Here is a 21,495-nt window from a genome sequence, read left to right as displayed (position 1 = left end):
ATGGCTTTTATAGACAAATCATGATTATTTTTCATCTTGATTTTAAAATATGCACTTGTGTAATTTGGAAGCAATGGTAAAAAGTTGGATAAAATTTCTGCAACAATACAGTATTCTTCTGCAAAATCAGTAAAACAAGAATGCTTTAAATCTCTTTTCAAAGCGATTGTTGCAAAATTTCCACCAGAACAAAAGCCCACTTCTGAAAAATTTATTGATTAGCTTTGGGAATAAATACTGTTGAAATGTAAAACATATGTGTAATAATATGTATATTATATGTATTAAATAATTTTTTACAACAAAAATCATCACTTAACACCCCAATTTTGGCAAACTGCAATATAATGGCTGTACATAAGTACCAACTATTGTATTGTCAAAATTCCTTAATTTTTACTTTCTTACATATCTAACAGATAGCTTTGATGCATATATTGGGCCATATAAAAAATTTCCCGTGTTTTTATACATTTTTAACAACATTTTTCTTTATTGAAAATCAGTTTTAATCAAATACATATTGACCATTATTATCTATGACCTTTTGCAATTTTTTGAGTAGCTTCATAATTCTATTGGTGTAGAATTTCTGTGGTTTATCGTTGAAAAACTTGGCCAAGTGATTTTCAGCATTGCTTCGCTTGACCAATTTTTTACCACCAAGAGAATTCTTCAGAGACCGAAACAAATGGGAGTCAGATTGAACAAGGTCCAGGCTATATGGTGGATGCATCAAAACTTCCCAATCAAGTTCCATCAATTTTTTTTAAGTCATCAAAGATCAGTGTGGCCGTGCATTGTCATGATGGAACAGAACTCCCTTTCTGTTGGCCAATTCTGGTCGCTCTTTCTGGATTGCTTCTTTCAAACGGTCAAATTGTGCACAGTACATGGGAAAATTGATGGTTTTGCCAGGTTGCAGCTGTTAATAATGGAAATTCCTTTTCAGTTCCACCAAACACTCAACATAACCCTGTTTGGCGACAATCCAGGCTTTGAAGTCGTTTGTGGAGGTTCACCAGTCTTTGACAATGATCGCTTGTGTTTGAGATTCTTGTATTTCACCCATTTTTCATCACCAGTAATTATTTGCTTTAAAAATGGTTCGATTTTGTTGTGTTTCAGCAACACTTCACTGATGGTAAGTCGGTCAATCAAATTTCTTTGCATTAATTCATGTGGCACCCAAACATTGAGCTTCTTTTTGCAGCCTGCTCTTTTCAAATGATTCCAAACTGTCATGCGATTGATGTTTAGTGCCTCCACTATTTCCTGACATCTTGTGCTCCGGTCTTGCTCAACCAGTTGCAAAATTTCATCGAATTTTTCAGTGACTGGCTGACCAGAGTGAAATGCATCTTTGACTTCGAAATTTTCAGAATGGAATTGAGCATACGCCTGGGTTCTTTGCTCACTCACAACATTCCCACTGTACACTTCACAAATGTTTTGGCATGTGTTTGCAGCATTTCTACCTTTTTTATAGTAAAAAAGCATCTCATAGCATATTTCTTCAGAAAGTTCACTCATTTTCAAATCAATATAACTTTTTACATGAGCAATGAATTAGAAAATTATCTTCACAAACAATGGAAGTTGAATGTCACCTTTTAAGCACATGTTCGTTTGAGACAATCGGGTGAGTGTTGCCGGATATATAGGCATCAACACCAACTACTGGCTAAAAACCGCGGAGACTTTTTATATGACCCAATATTTGCTGCTAAATATCCTAAATTTGAATTTAAACATGCAGATTTAGTTTCAAATGCAGTCATTAATATTTTTAACAATATTTACTTTGAAAAAAAATTATGAATAAAAAAGAAAAAAAATATTTTTATCTGTAATAATTGGAATGCAGAAACTAAAAAAAAAAAAATGAAGAATATACAATAAATGATTTCCTAAAACATGATTAGAAGGTTTAAACTGTTAGAACAGGGATTTTAGAATATAAATTTTATTTTAAACTTTATAAATAAACAAATTATTCCTTTGATTACAATATTAAAAAAATCAAATGTATTCAAATAAATAAGCAATAAACATCGTCATTAGTGATATATTGAATGGTGTAAAATAATTTTACAAAAAGGAAGGAATGAAGAAAGGAAGAATCTTACTTTAAAATACTTCTGTTCTCGATTTTCTAGTTGCTGTTTAGTTAAGGTATAGTCCCAACAAGGACGCTTTGGCATGTCAAGGTCTAAGCAGAAGTGAAAACATCTTCATAACTAACTTCAAGACATTCCTGTAATATACAGATCATGAAAACTTAATTCATTCATAAAAAAGTTATATTCATTTATTATCACTTTTACACTTAATTGCTTGAAAATTAATTACCTCTGATAATGGTTCAAAAGGTTGTTTTGCCATAGCCAGTCTTTGTTTAACATCTTCATTCTTTTCTTTTTTGAATACAAGTCGATACCTATGTGAATTAAAAGATACATACATTTTGAAAAACAGCAGTACATAACATTTATTTTCAATAATTGGCATTAACTTTGAAAGAAACTTTGAAGAAAGGATTTCAAGAAAAAATATAATTAATTGATTGATAGGTTGATACAACTGGTTTTGAAAGCCTTTCAAGGAAAAAAAATATGATTCTTCTTCTTTTTCCCCTCCCCTCTCCTAAAGAAAAGCCTTATTTTTATCCCACACACTGGGCAACATGCTAAAACTGCAAAGCAATCATATGCAAATTATTCCCACAAGTTTCAAAAGAAAGAATATTCAGAAGTAATACATTAAAAGTTTCATACAGCTTGCAAAATATTACAGTAAGTAATATAATACTTACACAAAATATCAAAGCAAATTTTGAATGAAAAACAGTTAAACATTTTCATAAATGATAAATGGATCATAAATTTAGGATTATCATTAAATTGACAAATAATTCAACCTAAAAAATAATTGAAAAATTCAGTTTACAGCTACTACACATGACTGATTATCTAAATGATTAAATACCTCTTAATGACAGGTTAAATGCCCTCTTTCTCCATCATTAAAGTTTGCTAAATATATATAATATTCACTGAAATATATTTAAAACATATATCTTTTGTTTTGCCAGACAATAGTCAAACCAACTGGTGACAATCTATATAGAACTTAATGTCCTTTCACTTAGTCTCATTACATAAAATACTCCCAGCATGCACTGCACAAGATAAAATGGTAATTTGGGAAGAAAAACAAGCCAACGCAAAATTTTATATTAAGCAAAAGCAACAACCTTAGGTTGATACTAAACTTCCAAAGATTGCAAAAGGCAATACAAACAGTTTAGCCTTTATGCAAGAATCCAAGTCACACTTTTGATATCAGCTTGGTGGTAAGGCTCTGTGGTGACACCCACTAATGAAAAAATTTTTTTTTTTCAATGACGGGCACTTGCCTATAATGGCAATGGCCAATCCTATGGCCAGACATGGTGGCCATCTTATTGTGGAGACAACTAATAGGTGATCACCGTTACCTCTTATGAAGGAACAGACAATTTTACAGCCATGTATTCTCTGGGATTCGAACCCAGGCCCTTCGGTATCGCAGTCAGGCTCCCTCTAACCACTATACCGTCTGGGTGGCACTAACGAAATGTATAATCTATATATGGACAGGACTCGTAGACACAGAAGCTTGTTGTAATCCAGATTCTTATAGAGCAAATTGACAAATGGAACAATAATGAGAGTTCATGCAAGTAACATCAGGAAATTTAATCCAAAAGTACAGGCAGTTAAGTGTAATATGTGAGAATGAAGAAAAACGAGAAGTTTATCCCACACCTAGTGTGAAAAACAAGACAGATCACTTTGTGATCTTTGTGAAGCAGAATTAAACCATTTAGACTATGACAAAAGGAAAGACATGATAAATCTGCTGAGAAAATACAGACTTATTTATAAAGTACAAATTGAAAAAGTTGGAGAACATAAAATAAGATTAAATGACACTGAACAAAAGAAACCATACGTATATCGAATGGCTGAAACACTGAAGCCCCAAGCTGTCACACAAATTTAAAAAAAAAAAAAAAGTTAGCAATGGAACTTATCGAAGAAACCAATGAAGAAATTTTATACCCTATTCTCTATGTCATGAAAAAGATGCTACTCTTTGCCTTGGCATAGACTTTATATCTCTGAATTCAGCAAAGAAAGTGGATGATTTCCCTACAGAAAATCCTAAAGAACTCTTATTCCATATTGGGAAAGCCAATGTGACATCAAACTCCAATTTGCTCAAGGGATATTAGGCCACACCCTTGGAAAGCCAAGAGTTAGCATGTTTCAAGACACAATGAGCTCAGTGTCGATTTAAAGTCATGCCTTTCAAGCTATGCAATGCCACAGGAACATTATAGAGAGTGATGAACCAAGCACTCACTAAATACAAAGATTTTGCTCTGGCCTACATTGATTAGAGAGGATTTTATTGAGCGTGCTGGAGTGAACACTTAGTAGGTCTTGACACCATTTTTTTGAAATCCCCAGAACTAAAGTTTAAAGTAATTCTTAAGAAATGCTCTTTTGCTAAGACTCATATTAGGTATTTAGAACATAGCATCGGACTGATCAAGAGAAGGGGAAGGCTATCCAGAAACTAACCAGGCCTCAAACGAAGAAGCAATTAAAAGGTGTTTTGTGTCTATGTAATTATTACAAAGATTGCATTCCACATTAGGCAGGAACAGCTTATCCATTAACAGAAAAGGAGAAAAAAAATCAAAAGGAGAGGTCCTGAGCAAAAAAACACAATGAGGCATTTGAGGAGCTAAAGACGTGTCTTATGCTGCTATCGCATACACTATTTGTTGTCGGAATATAACGTTAGAAGGAAGAATTCTGGGAACTGTGCTTCCGTGAAATCGAGTTACCATTTTCACTTGGTAAGTAGGCTAAAAGCCAAACAAGAATCAGTTATCGCTTAGATTGGCGAAAGTGACATTTCCTTTCAAGTGACAATTGCTTTTCTGTGTTGTATTTTGTATTGCTCAGACTCGTTTTGTTTTAAACGTTATTGTTATGGAAGATAATGGAAAGTTGATGGGTATTAAGTGAATCCCTTTTATCTCGACTCTGGAGATTCTAAAAGCTAAAAGAGAAGTCCGATTCTTTGTAATGATCCGTTGTATATATCTGATTTTATTATTGTAAATAGTTATTTTTGTATCCATATATTTATTTAATAACTTTTATGTGCATGATATACTGTCATTTACTGATATTTGTTTTGTGATGAGTCAAAAATTTTTATTTCATCCCCAAAATGTTAAATATTTCATAAAGCCTACTTGCGCAATTTTTTTGTTGTTTAAATTTCCAAGTATAGTTACAAATCCAAAGTTGTGTGTAAGTGGGTGAATTTTAATAACTAGCCTAATACACAAAATGCACTGCAATTATTTTTCAACTGTGTATTCCATATCCATGATACTGTACAAAGAACTGATGACTACAGTTGCTGCCAATTACATAATCATTATATGTATGAATTAGAAGTAACATCAAATAAACTTTTCGGCAATGTTCATTTTTGTATACATACATATATATATACATATATATATATACACACACATACATCTAATAAGTCATATATTTACATACACATAGAGAGAGAAAGAGAGAGAGATGCAATGGTTTAGAAGTATTAATGGAACGAATAAGATTTATATTAATGAATGTATATATAAATGTTTTTCATCATTCATAATAATAAATCTATAAATTTCCAATGTTTCAATATGTAGCATTTATAATAAAAATATAGTTCTTAATATGTTTATAATCTAAAAAGCATTTCATTAATAACTTGAAGATAATAGTATAAAAATTTAATGTGTATGCTCATTATTAAATAATTTATGTTTTAATAAATATACATAATTGCAGATTTTAACATAATCGCTAATTATGCAATTGCAATTTAAAAGTAATAAAAGTAATTAGCAGAAAAGTCACATATACATATTTTTAAAAAAAATTCCCCTTAAACTTAATAAAAAAAATTCTGTTATATAACAATAACATTCTTTTCACAGAATCAGCAAGAAATATGACAAATTTGGCGAACTTTTGGCACTGAATAATTTGTAAACAAATCAACAGATATAGCCCGTCATAAAATATTGTCTACTCTGAAATTTCCACGATTATAAATTTAATATATTGTTGCGTGCGTACGGGTTCGCTATGAAATGAATGCACAAGTCCGATGAAAAAGGAACAAAAATTTATTATTATCACAACAAAAATGCTTAAATTTTCTCAAATTATCATGCAGTATTACAATATCTCACAGTAGTTATCTTTTAACTACTCAAATATCCAATAGAACGCAATTCAAAACAGCTAAAGAACGCTAATCCGCGAATTCGCTACAATCAACAAGAGCAGTTTTTTAAACAACAAACAAACTAAGCAACTACCACAAACTGAGATGTTTTCCTCCTTTTATAAGATTTTAAAATCACGCGCTAGAATTTTCCAGTACTTTCTCGAAATCAAAAAGAGATATTTATTTATTTAACACACGCGCTCTTGTATTTTTAATTTTTTTCGGCTTAGCTTTCTTTTAATATTCGTCACGCGCTGCACTGCGCGAGAAATAAAACGATTTAATTTATAATTGAACTAACATTAGCTTTTTAAATACCAAATTCGTAACACTGCCCCCTTCCCAAGGACTGCACGTCCCGGGCAGTACAATCCCTGGACAGGAAGCTAAACTTACAACTGTGGCATAAATGCAACTGAGGCATAAACATTACATTACAATATCAAACAATATAAACAATAAATGCAATAACTAACTTAAACAAATCAAATGCTATCAAATACTAAATACAAAACAAATACTAAATACAAATCAAATACTAAATACAAATCAAATCAAATACACATTTATAAAGAAAAAGGACCATGGTCTGATACTATTTACAATTATTTACATTACGTACTATGGCCATAGTAATGAGCTAACCTGTCGTAATGAACGACTTTAGGTTTAGAGTTCGAAGACTTACGAATCCGAACCACGACGTCATTCAGCCTTTTCAGGACTGTATACGGGCCATCCCAAGGTGACTGTAATTTCGGACAAAGTCCTTTCCGCCGAGTCGGATTCCACAACCACACCTTGTCTCCTTCGTGGAACTGATGTTCAGTAGCTCTTGTGTCGTAGCGGGTCTTCATCTTCTCCGTCGCCAAGTTGACCCGCTCTCGTGCAAAGTTGTGCATCACTTCAAACTGGGCCTGGAGATCTTGAATATATTCCTCAGACGATGAAGGAGCATCCGGAGGGTGGCCAAACAATAGATCACAAGGCAGACAAAGGTCACGACCGAAGAGCATCTGTGATGGAGAATAGCCGGTAGTCTCGTGGACAGCACTGTGGTAAGCCAGTAAAAAGAGTGGTAATTTCTTGTCCCAGTCCTGTTGGTTTTTGGAAACCACTAATGAGAGGTTATTAAGGATGGTTCGATTGAATCTCTCTACCATGCCGTCCGACTGGGGATGCAATGGCGTCGTTTGAGTTTTGTCAATGCCGAGTAGTTTGCATAGTTCTTTCATTACTGAAGAGGCAAAATTCCTTCCCTGATCGGAATGTAACTGAAGAGGCACTCCGAACCTGGAAATCCAGTGCTGTATCATTACCTCAGTTACTGTGACAGCCTCTTGATCAGGAATAGGATAAGCTTCAGGCCACTTGGTGAAGTAATCAATGACAACGAGTATGTATTTGTTGCCATCAGCAGTTCGTGGCAGAGGTCCCAGGATGTCAAAGGCGATACGTTCAAAAGGCGCCCCTACATTGTAACGTTGCAGCTTGCCTCGGCTGCGTCTCCTCGGTCCTTTCCGACCTGCACAGGCATCGCAAGATCGGCACCACTTTTGCACGTCAACCTTTGCATTATTCCAGTAAAAGCGCTCACGAACTCTCTGCAAGGTCTTCATTATTCCAAAGTGACCTCCAGTAGGGGTGCTATGTAACTCTTTAAGGACATCAGGAATGCGGGATCTTGGAAGTATAAGTTGCCATCGGAACGTCTTCCCATCATCCGATTCGAATTTCCGGTATAAGACGCCGTTTCGAATGTGAAGTGAATCCCAGAGTGCCCAATATTGTTTGGTTGTAGGACTACAGATAGAAATGTCCTGCCAGGTAGGTTTTCTGGTTGATGACTCCATTAAATCAATTATGGGTTTAATGTCGCGGTCTTCCAGCTGGTCTTTCCTGACTTCATCATCACTCCACGGTTCTCGATCAGCCGATGTTGATGTTGTAATTTGTCTTGCGACCGGAGTCAGCAGCTCGTATTTCGCTTCCACCCTGGAACAATATCGGCAGCTTTCTTGGCAAGGTCTTCTAGACAGGGCGTCGGCGTTTCCGTGTGATGATCCCTTACGATGACGGATAGTGATGTCATATTCTTGGAGTCTCTGTATCCACCTGGCTATTTGACCCTCAGGATTCTTGAAATTTAAAAGCCAGGTCAATCATGCATGATCGGTGCGGAGCAGGAATTTTCTGCCGTATAGATAGTGATGGAACTGTTCTACAGCTTTGACTATGGCGAGCAACTCTTTCCTGGTGACACAATAATTCCTCTCCGGTTTAGACAGGCACTTGCTCCAGTATGCCACTAGACGTTCTTGGCCGTCTATTTCTTGGGACAAAACAGCACCAACACTTTCATTACTCGCGTCGGTGTCGAGAATAAATGGTTGGTCAAGCTGAGGATACGTCAGGATTGGAGCAGATGTTAAAGCCTCCTTTAAGTTGTCAAATGCATCCTCGCATTCTTTTGTCCACAAGAACTTTTGGTTGCTCTCTGTCAGCTTGTGTAGGGGTCTTGCGATGGAAGAAAAGTCCTTCACGAATTTCCTATAGTAGGTGCAAAGCCCTAGGAAGCTTCTCAGCTGATGGACATTTTCGGGACGTTTCCAGGATTTAACGGCTGATACCTTTTCAGGATCCGTGCGCACACCTTCTGCAGAGATGACATGTCCCAGTTAAGTCACTTCCTTTCGGAACAATTTGCATTTAGCGGGACTCAGCTTCAGATTGGCTTCTTTCAGTTTCTGAAGCACCTTCCTAAGATTTTCTAAATGTTTTCAAAACTCTTTCCGACGATGATGATGTCGTCCAGGTATATGAGGCAGGCTTCGTAGGAAAGGCCTTTCAAAACAGTTTCCATAAGACGTTCGAATGTTGCTGGCGCATTACACAGTCCAAACGGCATCACCTTGAATTGCCAAAGCCCTTGTCCCGTAGTAAATGCTGTCTTTTCTCGGTCTTCAGGCTGTATTTCTACCTGCCAATACCCACTCTTTAAATCAAGTGTTGAGAACCACTTGCTGCCAGAAAGAGTGTCTAGAATGTCGTCAATTCTAGGAAGAGGGTAACTGTCTTTCTTCGTAACCTCATTCAACCGGCGATAGTCGACGCAAAATCTTGTTGAGCCGTCTTTCTTTCTGACTAGGACGATGGGAGATGCCCATGGACTTACTGAAGGCTCGATGACATCGCTTTCTTTCATATCTTTTAACAGTGTTCGCACCTCTTCCTGTTTAGCAAACGGTAGACGTCTTGGATGTTGCTTGATCGGGGGATGATCGCCGGTATCTATTCTATGTTGTGTCAAACTAGTTCGACCCACGTCAGAAGACGAGCGGGAGAAAACAACTTGAAGATCTTTAATGACGCGATTGGCAGCATTCCTCTCTTTATCGTTTAATTGCGCATTCTGCAATAACTCCGATGTAATTCTCTCTGAGGACACGGATTCTTCGATGTTACTCTTTCTTTCAACGGTGGTTACTGGAGTACATGTTGCAACCACTTCACCTTTCTTAATAATTCTCCCCTTCTCAGTTACATTGGCGACTCTCACCGGGATAACCGTTCTGGATAGGTCGACGAGTGTTGAGGCTACTAGTACTCCTTTTGGGTATTACAGTTATTGGGATATTCTATGATGCCGTAGCGGAAATTTCTGTTTTCGGCTATGGATCCAGGAAGTAAAATTTCTGTTCTTGCCGGTATTGTGATATTGTCTTGTGCTATGATTTTATGGACAGATTTAACTTCATCATTGACTCCAAATAACGCTATGTCCTCAGATGTAGAATGCAATTCGTTATTTTTAAAGTCCAAGGAAAAATTGTATTTCCTTAGAAAGTCCAATCCGAGTATGCAAGAATCAGTGATCTCTGCTACATATGCCGTGTGATGGTAAGCGGCACTTCCAAACGTGATGTTAGCATTTACTTTTCCATCGATGTTGATCTTCTCACCGGACACAGTCTATAGGGTAACGCAGGGCGGCGTCCAGATAAGTTTGCTTCCCAGTTGTTGAGCCAAATCTTTTCGGATGATGGTAACGTTGGCTCCTGTATCTATCGTCATATTGCAGGGAACTCCATTAATATGTCCTATTATGAAAAGTCCATTACTGCCGCCTCTCACTGCAGAAATCTGAAGCGCTTTAAACTGGGGCTTTTCATGATCTGGCAACCTCCGCCCCGCGAGATGGCCACTAATTAGTTTCCCTGCTGTTTGTTAGGAGCGGTCTTAGCATCCGTGCCCTGGGGTGTTCTGCAGTTTTGCCGGATGTGTCCTTCAGCACCGCAGTTCCAGCACTTTACAGTCAGTTTCTTGTCACCAATATTCTGTCTCAAGGCGTTCAGTTGTCTAGTTAAATCGTCTAGACGAGCAGTGACTTGATCCCCTGGCTCCTGGACTTGAGCAGCTCTCACTGGATGGCGGTCTCGACGGGTGGCTTGCTGGGCTGCCTCAAATTTCATGGCATACACTAAAGCGCTTTTCAGATCTTTAACATCCGCCATTCGCAGTGCTTTCTGTATTTCAGGGTCCCGGATGCCATCGATGAAATATTGCAGGGACAGGATTTCCCTTGTTTCTGTCGGGCACTCCGAAAAGGCGTGATGTGACAGCCTTTCAACATCCGTGGCGAGCTCCTGAAGCGTTTCGGTGAGCTTCTGTTGACGAGATTTTAATTGGAGCCTGCTGTAGTCTTTTAAACATTTCTCGCCGAAGCGCCGGATAGAGCTTCGAAATTTAGCCTTTGATTTTCGGGAAGCGTCTGCAGGATATCCGCTGCGTCTGCTCTCAGAGAAGCGGCGAGATGACAGGCCTTAGCTTGGGAATCCCATCCATTCGCATCCGCAACGATAGAAAATTGTGTCCTATACACCTGCCAGGAGGTCTTCCCATCATATGTAGATAGTTTCAGAACGGAACGAGCAGGCATCGATAAAAATTTGAAACCTTCCGGATTGCTACCTGCCGTCGCTACGAATTTCTTTAAATCAACAACTTCTTTGGTGACCGCAGAAACTCTATCATTAATTTGTTGTTCCACGGCAGAAACTCTCTCTTCTATTTCTTCTTTTACCGAAGAAACTTTTTCTTCAAAGTTTCCAACTTTATTCTCAACTGCGTCAATTCTGCCTTCCATAACCTCGAATTTGTTTTCTATTACGCTGGTAATTTCTCTTTTCATCTCTTCTTGTCTTGCTTCAATCTTTTCCTGTCCTGCTTCAATCTTTTCCTGATTACATTTCATCTCTGCTTTCATTTCTTCTTTAAACGAGGCAAACGCTGATATCAGCTGTCTTAATTGCTCTTCCATCGCTCTTGTGATTGGCATTCAAATCCCACCGCTGCCACCAAAAATTGTTGCGTGCGTACGGGTTCGTTATGAAATGAATGCACAAGTCCGATGAAAAATGAACAAAAATTTATTATTATCACAACAAAAATGCTTAAATTTTCTCAAATTATCATGCAGTATTACAATATCTCACAGTAGTTATCTTTTAACTACTCAAATATCCAATAGAACGTAATTCAAAACAGCTAAAGAACGCTAATCCGCGAATTCGCTACAATCAACAACAGTAGTTTTCTAAACAACAACAAACTAAGCAACTACTACAAACTGAGATGTTTTCCTCCTTTTATAAGATTTTAAAATCATGCGCTAGAATTTTCCAGTACTTTCTCGAAATCAAAAAGAGATATTTATTTATTTAACGCACGCGCTCTTGTATTTTTAATTTTTCCGGCTTAGCTTTCTTTTAATATTCGTCACGCGCTGCACTGCGCGAGAAATAAAACGATTTAATTTATAATTGAACTAACATTAGCTTTTTAAATACCAAATTCGTAACAATATAAACATTTAAAAATGACTTAAGACAGTTATACTACAACAAAACAGCTAGATATATATATATATATGGCTTTTTCCGTATTTCTTCCAATTAAATCGGCTTCTATTTCCACCGTCCACGATTCCACGAGAGCCATCATCATATTGAAAATTACCCATGATCCTTCAGAACTTTCATCTGATTGGCTGATCTCTAAAAGTGGAACACAGCTCCAGACGGAACATTTTCAGGAAGGTTTCAAAAAGGTTGCTCATAGCCGGGACAGGTTGCGCCTAGCTAGACAAAATATTTCTCGGAAACCTCCCGTTTAAACCAGTGCTACTAGAATCTCGTTTCCTCGGAACTGTCCCGTCTAGCCACACGCATCCCTAGAAAATGTTCGCCACTTTATGGAAGTAGCCAGTCTTTATAACTCTGTCCCAGGGTTACCCTTTATAACTCAGTATGATGCATCTTCCACAGATGTTGGTGCCTGCTTTTCTCATCGGAAGGATGAAGTGATGTACCCAATCAGTTTTGCTAGCCAGAAAATAACCAAAACACAATAAGCATGGCCACTATCGAAAGGGAAACCTATGGTGTAATTTGCAGCCTGAAAAACTTTGAAACATGGATCTTTGGATCACCTGTGGAACCGATTACTCATCACAATCTATTAACTTTCATCATCAAGAACACACCACTGTCTTTAAAACTACAAAGATGGGCCCTAACATAACAGAAATATGATACTATGATTTTTCATTGTTTAGGTGCCAAGTTGAAAGAAAGAAGCAATAAGAAACAATACAGCAATCCAAAATTAATATATTAGGGGGTGCGAAATCTTCAGTTGTCCCTGGGCGCTGAAAACCCTAGCTACGACTCTGATTTAAATTTAGAAAAAGGACTTAAACTCATTTCACCTGTTGGGATTATACTTGGCACTTGTTGCAGGTTGCTCATTGATGACATCAACATCTTCAAAACTGTCTTTTTGTGAGCTGAGACTTGAGACTAATGTACTGTCCTCTAAAAACAATAAATCTTGATCAGTAATATTTAAAATAAAATAATATTAAAAAAATTAACAGTTAGTACTTTTCTATATTATAGTTATTTCAACATTCAGCTGCTCATTTATATTTTAATTTATAATAAAAACAAAAAATTCTAAAACATGAACAAATAAATGTATGTATGGTGTGATTTATTCCTTAAAATCTCATGATATGCTAGAATTCAAAATTCTATGGCTTACATTGCTATGATTTTATAGGGTAATGAATTGTATAAACTCATTTATGAACTTTCTAACTATCCACAGAACTCATTGGTGACTTTGCAGACAAATAACTGTTTGGGAACCGTGATGCATATTTCAATAATGTATTCAGTGCTACCTACATTTTTTTTTTTTTTTTTACATTCATTAAAAAATATCTTTTTCAAAATATTCTTTACCCATGTATAGTGATCTGTTTTCCTTTTTTTAATTTAAGTATTTACCTATCATCCTGTTGCGACTCTTATTAAGTTTAGCGTTTCCCATTTATTATTATTTAAGAGTTTGTTTTGCAATTTTGTTTGATATATGAATCTGGCAACCAGTTTCGAATGCTGTGATCAGGGAAAGGAAAATTCCCGTTCTTCTAAGCAAGCAGCAGTTAAGTTAGTTACGTTACTGAAATACTGAATGTTTTTCATCATTAAGATGTACAAATCACTTGATCTTTATACTAAACTCTACATGTAAATAATCGCATTTATCTGTATGTCTTCGTAAAGTGAAATAAATTGGATATAAAACAAAGTCTGATTTTGAATCAAAACAAAACTGGCATTCTTAAGTATAAATAAAAATTAAGAATTTATTACAAATCATTTTAAGTAACTATTTTAAGTGCACATACAAATATGGATGCTCTGAAAATAAAACGAAAGTCGTTAAGAGCTTCATTTACGTCTACAGTGAATAAGTTGAAGCAATATTTGGTGATGAAAGTAGATGCCAAGGATGGCGATAAGCTGAGCGCATTGAACGCTCAGTTACAAGATAAATTTTTACATTTAGATGAGATTCAGAATAACATTTCGTCATTACTTTTAGAAATTACTGAGACTGTTGCTGAATACAAAGCCGATTTTGAGGCGGCAGAGGATAATAGAGATAATTATGAGCTTAAATCGCAGATAGAAAAGCTCTTAAGTAAAGATTCTGGATCTTTTTTGAAAAGTCCTGCAGAGCGTGACGCGGTAAAATTAAAATTACCTAAATTTAAATTAAAAATGTTTTCGGGTGATCCCACGGAAATTTTAACATTTTGGAGTATTTTTCAAAAATACATGACTCAGAGGAACTGACTGCTATAGACAAATTTGAGTTATTTATACCAGTCTATGGTGCCTGATTCGAGAGCTGCTAAATTAATATCTAATTTCCCAATAACAGATTTCTATTTCCCAATATCTAATTTCCCAATAATAATAATAATAAAATTAATATTTAAGTTTCCCAATAACAGCTGAAAGTTATCCAAAGGCCACCCAATAGCTGAAATTAAGATTTGGCCAGGAGGATCTCCTAGTGCAAATATATGTCTATGATCTCTTTCACTGGCTCTGAAAAATGCTACGGCCGGGAAGAATGCCCCTGATTTAGCTAACCTCTATGATATGCTAGAGACAAAATTAAAAGCATTGGAAAGTTTAGGGCGCACAAAAGAAAAATTTGCTGACTTTTTAGAGCCATTGGTGGAGTCGTGTTGTAAGGATCTTAAGTTTTACTAACGTTTATTTTATTTTAAATCTTTACTATCACTTCTTATTTTCTACTTCCGGCCAGAATTATAAGCGTGAAGGAGTTTATGCAAAGTTGTCTGGCGAACGCCAAGTATTTAAGTGTGGCCTTTTTGCCAAGCAGAAGAGAGGAAGCCGTGAGTTCGAAGCAGGCCGCTTACCTTAGAAGTTACGCAGTTGCTACTTTGCCTTCCAGGCCAGAGGTTTTAATCCTCTTGATAAATTAAACGTATTGTAGTGTTCACAGTCTCTGTGCTACATACGCTTCCTGTTATTATAAGGCCAATCTTATTCTAAAGTTAAATTAGAGTTTAGTTTTATTTTGATATCTTTTAAGTTAGACCCCGAGTGGAGGGTCATTGTATTCCGAAGTACGGAAGTCATTGTATATAAAGAAAAAAATAAAGGGTTTTGTATACCCTTCGTCTGTATCCTGTCTACTTACTACAATTAGTGAACATAGCTTTAGTAAGCTCTCTGTTCTAGTCAGGTCATTGTATGTTTCCGAAGAAGGTTAGAAGAAACACTGAAACTGATAGTGGCGCCCGACGAAGAATAACCATGGCCGAGTTTCAAGAAGAACCTGTGCTGCCTGCAGAAACAGCTCAGAATCCAGAAATGCCAGCTGCCGCCCTGGAAGGATTTGGGTACATTGTCCAGACCATGCGCGCTTCGATGAAACCAGAAGCAACGTTTAATGGAAACTCACAGGTAACCAGTTTTTTGGAAAAATTGGATGACCACTTCATGCTCTACCCTGTGCACGAGTTTCAAAAAGTTACCTTAGCTACCAGCGCTTTGAGGGGCCAAGCGCTTAACTGGTTCAAATGTATCGGCAGAAGTCTCTTGGGTCAAGCAGGAAGTCCCACCTATACCTACGAAAATTTCAAGACTGCCCTACTAAAAGCCTTCCCTGTTGTAAGGGATCGTGCGAAATTAGAAACAGAACTTTTCAGTATATATCAACAAAGAATGGAAAACCTCTCGAGTTTTATTTTAAGAAAAATTCACGTTTTCAAGCTCTTGTATGGAAACCGTCCGGATCCTGAAATAATTCAAGTGATTTTGCCGAGGTTACTACCCCAAGTGCAAGACTTTATTGAATTGAGAAATCCGACTACACTGGAAAAATTATTTGAGCTAGCAATCCAGTTTGAAAGTAGAAGAACGGCGGACGTCGAAAGAAGACGCCAATATCAACAGCGAAACCAATTTGGTACGCCAAGACTACAGCAAACTCAAGCACATGGCTACGGAGAAAAAGCGAATCAGTGGGCAAGGAAACCCGAGCATTCAAAAACAGCCGGCGAACGTCGACAGTTCAATAGCAACCCAGGAAAAAAGTCTCAAGGCCAGTGGAGAAAGAAGGAAAGCACCGAAAGGAAAAATAATTTAAACTAAAACGGATTTCTGCTGACGAGAGGGTGCGGAAATCCGAAGGCCACGAAAACCCCTCTTCCTACAAGTTAAATACAGTAATGGTGAAAAATTTAACTCTTCCGAAGATTGAAGTCTTGGTAAATAATATCCCGGCCACCGCACTCCTGGATACCGGCGCGCAGTGTTCCTGTGTGGCAGAAGTCTTTTTTAGAAAGTATTTTCGCAAATACCGCATATATAATGCGGATAATACAACAGTATTAGCGGCGCAAGGAGAACAATGTAAGTGCGTAGGTAAAGTACCTTTGTACATCCGTATCAAGGACGTACAAGTAAAGGTGATGTTTTTTATAGTAAAGAATTTGCAAGCACACTTAATACTAGGAATAGACTTTCTTTCAGACGCACAAGCTACACTGGATTTTAATGAAGCGTCTCTTAAGCTGACGATGAAACCAGTGCGTGTAGAAAAGGTTGAACCGCCAAGGTTAAATCTCGACCACCTGCCTAATGACGAGCAAGATAGAATCCGACAAGTGGTAAGTGAATTTGCTTCCTTATTTAGTGATATTCCAGGATTTACCCAGGTTACTAACCATAGTATTGACACCGGAGATGCATTGCCGGTTCGTCAAAAACCATACCGGTATGATAAGAATAAGGAAAAAATTATAGAATGGCATATTACCGATATGCTACGTAAAAAGATCATAACGCCTATCTCAAGTAGTTATGCTAGTCCAGTGGTTTTATGTAAGAAAAATAATGATTATCCTTTGGAGCATCCAAAAAGGTGGAGATTCGCTATTGATTACCGTAAATTAAATTCCATAACGAAATATCCGGTATATCCGTTACCGATTATAGAAGAAATTTTAAGGAACATAAAATCAACCAAATTTATGATGACTTTAGACTTAACGAATGGTTATTTTCAAATAGGGATCAGGCCTGAGGACGTGCCTAAGACTGCTTTTATAACCAAGTCTGGCACTTATGCATTTTTGCGAATGCTGTTTGGCCTTTCAGGCGCCCCAGCAACATTTCAGCGATGCATGGACATTGTGTTAAGACCTGTTCTCGAAAAGTCCACATATATCTATTTAGACGATATCATTATTACTAGTGATAATCTAGACCAACATGTACAGGATTTAAGACAGGTGTTTTCTTTATTAAATGAGGCCGGTCTAAAAGTTAATGTCGAAAAATGCAAATTTGCAGCCCCTGAATTAAAATATTTAGGTTACAAAATATCGCAAAAAGGGATCGAGACAGATGAATCAAAAATAATCGCTGTACAAAAGTATCCGACTCCAAACACGGCAAAGAAGCTCTCTTCTTTTCTAGGACTTTGTTCATATTATAGGTCCTTTATAAAAGATTTTGCGGCTATCGCTGAGCCATTGTTAAAATTAAAAAGGAAAAAGGCAAGATTCTCGTGGACGGCCGAAGCCAATAGTGCTTTCGAAAAATTAAAACAAGCATTAACGCAAGCCCCTGTGTTGAAATTTCCTGAAAAGGATGAAAATTTAGAAATTTCAGCGGATGCTTCGGATTATGCGGTAGGAGCGGTACTTTCGCAAAATCAGCAGCCAGTGGCATTTTTTAGCCGAACTTTAAATCAAACACAAAGAAACTATTCCGCGACCGAGAGAGAGGCACTTGCAGTTCTGTTAGCAGTGCAAAAGTTCCGAGTCTATTTTGGAAAGGCGCCGATAACAGTATATTCTGATCATGCGGCGGTAACTAGATTGTACTCTGGGAAAAATTTATCCCCAAGGTTAATAAGATGGGCACTCAAGCTGCAAGAATATAATCTGGTAATCAAGCATACCCCCGGAAAGGAAAATATCGTAGCAGATGCCCTGTCACGAATTAAATTAGACGAACAGGGTAATACCGTAAAAGTTGCAATGCTGACAGCGTGTACAATAAATTCCCGAGAAACTGTAATAACCGAACTGGGTAAGGATCCTGAGTTTGGAAGTATTTATGAGTATTTGAAGGATCCTGAAAATTTTAGCCACCAAGATATTGTGGCGATAAGAAATAGGGCGGCCCATTACGAACTAATAGATGGTCTATTATTTTATACAAAAACTACGAATTCCAACAACGAATTTCGACCTGTTATCCCAGCTAGTCTTAGATTAAATATCCTGCAAGAGCTCCATGACAGCCCTTTAGCTTCTCATGCTGGTATTCGAAAAACTACTCAACGCGTACGCGAGGCAGTCTACTTTCCTGAACTGCAAAAGTTAACAAGGGCGTATGTCCAGTCCTGCCCAACATGTCAAGCCGTTAATTATATTAATTTCCGCCCGGCTGGGTTTCTAAATAGTATTAAATCCGAATTTCCAAATGAAATAATCGGCATCGATTTATTGGGCCCTTTCCCAAAAAGTCAGTTAAACAAAAGTCGCTATCTCCTTGTTATAGTTGATCATTTTAGTAAATGGACCGAAATTGTTCCCTTAAAACGAGCCTCCGCGAAATTAGTTACCGATTCTATTTTAAATAAATATATTTTAAAATACGGGGCGCCCCTAAAAGTTATATCGGATAATGGTCCTCAATTTGTAAGTAATATATTTGAAGACATGTGCCAAAAACTGGGCATACGTCATTTAAAAATGGTCCCGTATCGGCCGCAATCAAATATAGCGGAACGGGTCAACAGAAATATAGTGAAAATTATCCGTAGTTATGTTAAAAATTTTCATAAAAGCTGGGATAACTATGTCAATGAATTTGCTTTCGCCCTTAGGACCGCAAAACATGATACAATGGGAAAAACTCCTGCTGAGTTATTTCTAGGCAGAAAGATTATAACACCGTTAGATAAATTATTTTATGTGCAACAAAGAGCCCCAGAATTTAAAATGGGTGATATAGAAAAACTAATTAAGGAGGCAAAGAAGAATACTGAAGTAGCACACAGAAAACAAAAATTGTATTATGACTTGAAACGACGGGGAGTAACTTATAAAGTAGGGGATGAAGTTTTAAAAATTAAGCATTCACTTTCTTCAGCACCAGAAGATAAAACTGCCAAATTTTTTCCATGATTTGAATGACCATATGTTATAGAAAAAATAACTCACGCTGTTGTAGTGTTAAAGGCCAGAAATGGTGAAACTTGTTCCGCAAATATTGATCAAATTAAGCCCTACTTCGATCGTAATAAAATGCAAATCTTTTCAGATCTTTTGCAGGATCCGGTACAGCAGACACCGCAGATACAAGTTCCAGAGGTGGGAAAACGACAAGTACAAGGGCAAGCCAATGAGAGACAGAAGCAAGTGAAAAGAAAATTGCCCCGCGGAAAAATTGAAGGTACAAAGAAAAAGAAGCCATTCCACCGTCCAGAAAACAGAGTTCACGAACACCCCCAGAATGAAGAAGGGAGAAGGACGACGTATGTGGAAAGGACCGGGAGAAAGGACGGCAACTATAACCCGGCTGTGAAACGGAAGATTGACTCATCCGACAGAACTCTCCGCAGCAAAAGTCGCCGAACTGCGGAAGGGCCATCAGCGGCGGAGGAAAAAGTACAAGAAAAATTTGAACGGCCAACGACGAGGTCCAAGCAGGATCACGACAGAAGTTTCCCGGTTCCACCAAGACCAGCTGCCTTCAAACGGCCAAGACCACAAGCAGAGCACAAAAAGAAGATGTTCAAGGGTGGCCGTAGTGGTGAAAAACGGAAGCTTCCAGAGGAAAGCACTGAAGGGCGAGCCCGTACAAGAAGGAGGATCAACCAAGCTACGGTCTGCAGCACCTTTAAAGACTGGGCCCAGAAAAGGATGTCTGAATATTACAAAGATAAGTAAAATTTTATGTTACTTTACAAACTTAAGTTAATCTTTCATTCTTACTGCAAGTGGCAGATTTCAAGAAGTTTTACCTCATGCGAGGTCTACCTTTATCGTCAAAAGGGCGAGAAATGAGTTGTGACCGATTTTCTTATTATGTTTTTCAATTACTCGCGCGTAAAACTAAAGTTGATGTATAATAGCGTTGTATAAAGACTTAAATATTGTAAAAAGTTATTGTATAAATTTTATTTAAAACATTCTAACAAGAAAGAAGTTTTAGTCTGAAAGACTTTTTGAAATGTAGTATTATTTCAATGTAGAAAGAATTGGCACTTGCTTTGAAAAGAATAGAAGTTAACAATGTACTACTAATGTATGTTTTCAAATGTGTAAAATTAACGGCATCTTGATATGTTCTTGTATACATGTGAACTGTTATTTTGAATGTTTAGAAATACCGTGATATGGTAAAAGTGAAAGTAATGTTAAAAATTTGTTATTCGTGTGACTGTAAAGATTAAATCATGGTGAATATGTGTTAAAGGTTGAATGATGTAGTTAGGCTCTCTGACGCTACACTTTAGAGTTAGCCACTTTCAGAATAGTACCTCAGGGTCTAGAGTTGAAATTAGGGTGTGTTAAGAGGTCTCGTATGTTGAATTTTAACACGTTAGTGTTTTGATTGTAGGAGGAAGTGTTGAACACATAGACAGAAACACATTCATGTTTGGTGTTTTTACAACACATGTCAGAGAGCACGGGGAGAGATAATTAAAATAGTCATGAATGAAATAAGAATGTTAAGAAAAGTATATTCTATATGTTATTTGCAATGTCATTCTGTAACATTTCATTAAACTAGTTTTCCTTCCAGATCTCTGGAAGGAACCAGAATTGGATAAAGCTCCTGTTTAGATGCAGTACAGATGAAAAAGAAAAAAGATTGTTGTATATTCCGGGAGCTGCTATTGTAACAAATTTCTTTCTTTTAAAATTTTCTAGTTTCTAGCTAAGTTATGATTGTAAAAGGTTGGCCTCGCGTTAGTTTCTAGAGCTAAAAGTTTTCAACAAGGTCGTTTTAGACCTCAGTTTCAAACTAATTAACTCTGGCGGGAAGTATGTAAGGATCTTAAGTTTTACTAACGTTTATTTTATTTTAAATCTTTACTATCACTTCTTATTTTCTACTTCCGGCCAGAATTATAAGCGTGAAGGAGTTTATGCAAAGTTGTCTGGCGAACGCCAAGTATTTAAGTGTGGCCTTTTTGCCAAGCAGAAGAGAGGAAGCC

At 37.1% G+C, this 21,495-nt stretch overlaps 1 protein-coding gene across 1 annotated transcript in view; it reads right to left on the bottom strand.

The window, feature by feature from the left end:
* The window catches only part of Ns4 (Nucleostemin 4), a 99,809-nt gene that overhangs the window by 49,487 nt on the left and 28,827 nt on the right, over positions 1-21,495 (bottom strand). Inside the window, 4 exon segments of the mRNA XM_085825450.1 lie at positions 2,130-2,215; positions 2,218-2,257; positions 2,353-2,440; positions 13,133-13,238. Coding sequence (XP_085681576.1) covers positions 2,130-2,215; positions 2,218-2,257; positions 2,353-2,440; positions 13,133-13,238 — 320 coding nt within the window.

Source organism: Stegodyphus dumicola, chromosome 10 (genome assembly GCF_044657685.1).
Source record: "Stegodyphus dumicola isolate Sdum_Otavi_A_Nest chromosome 10, ASM4465768v1".
NCBI lineage: Eukaryota > Metazoa > Arthropoda > Arachnida > Araneae > Eresidae > Stegodyphus > Stegodyphus dumicola.
Note: the sequence above shows the minus strand (reverse complement) of the source record. Positions and strands in the feature narration are given on the sequence as shown.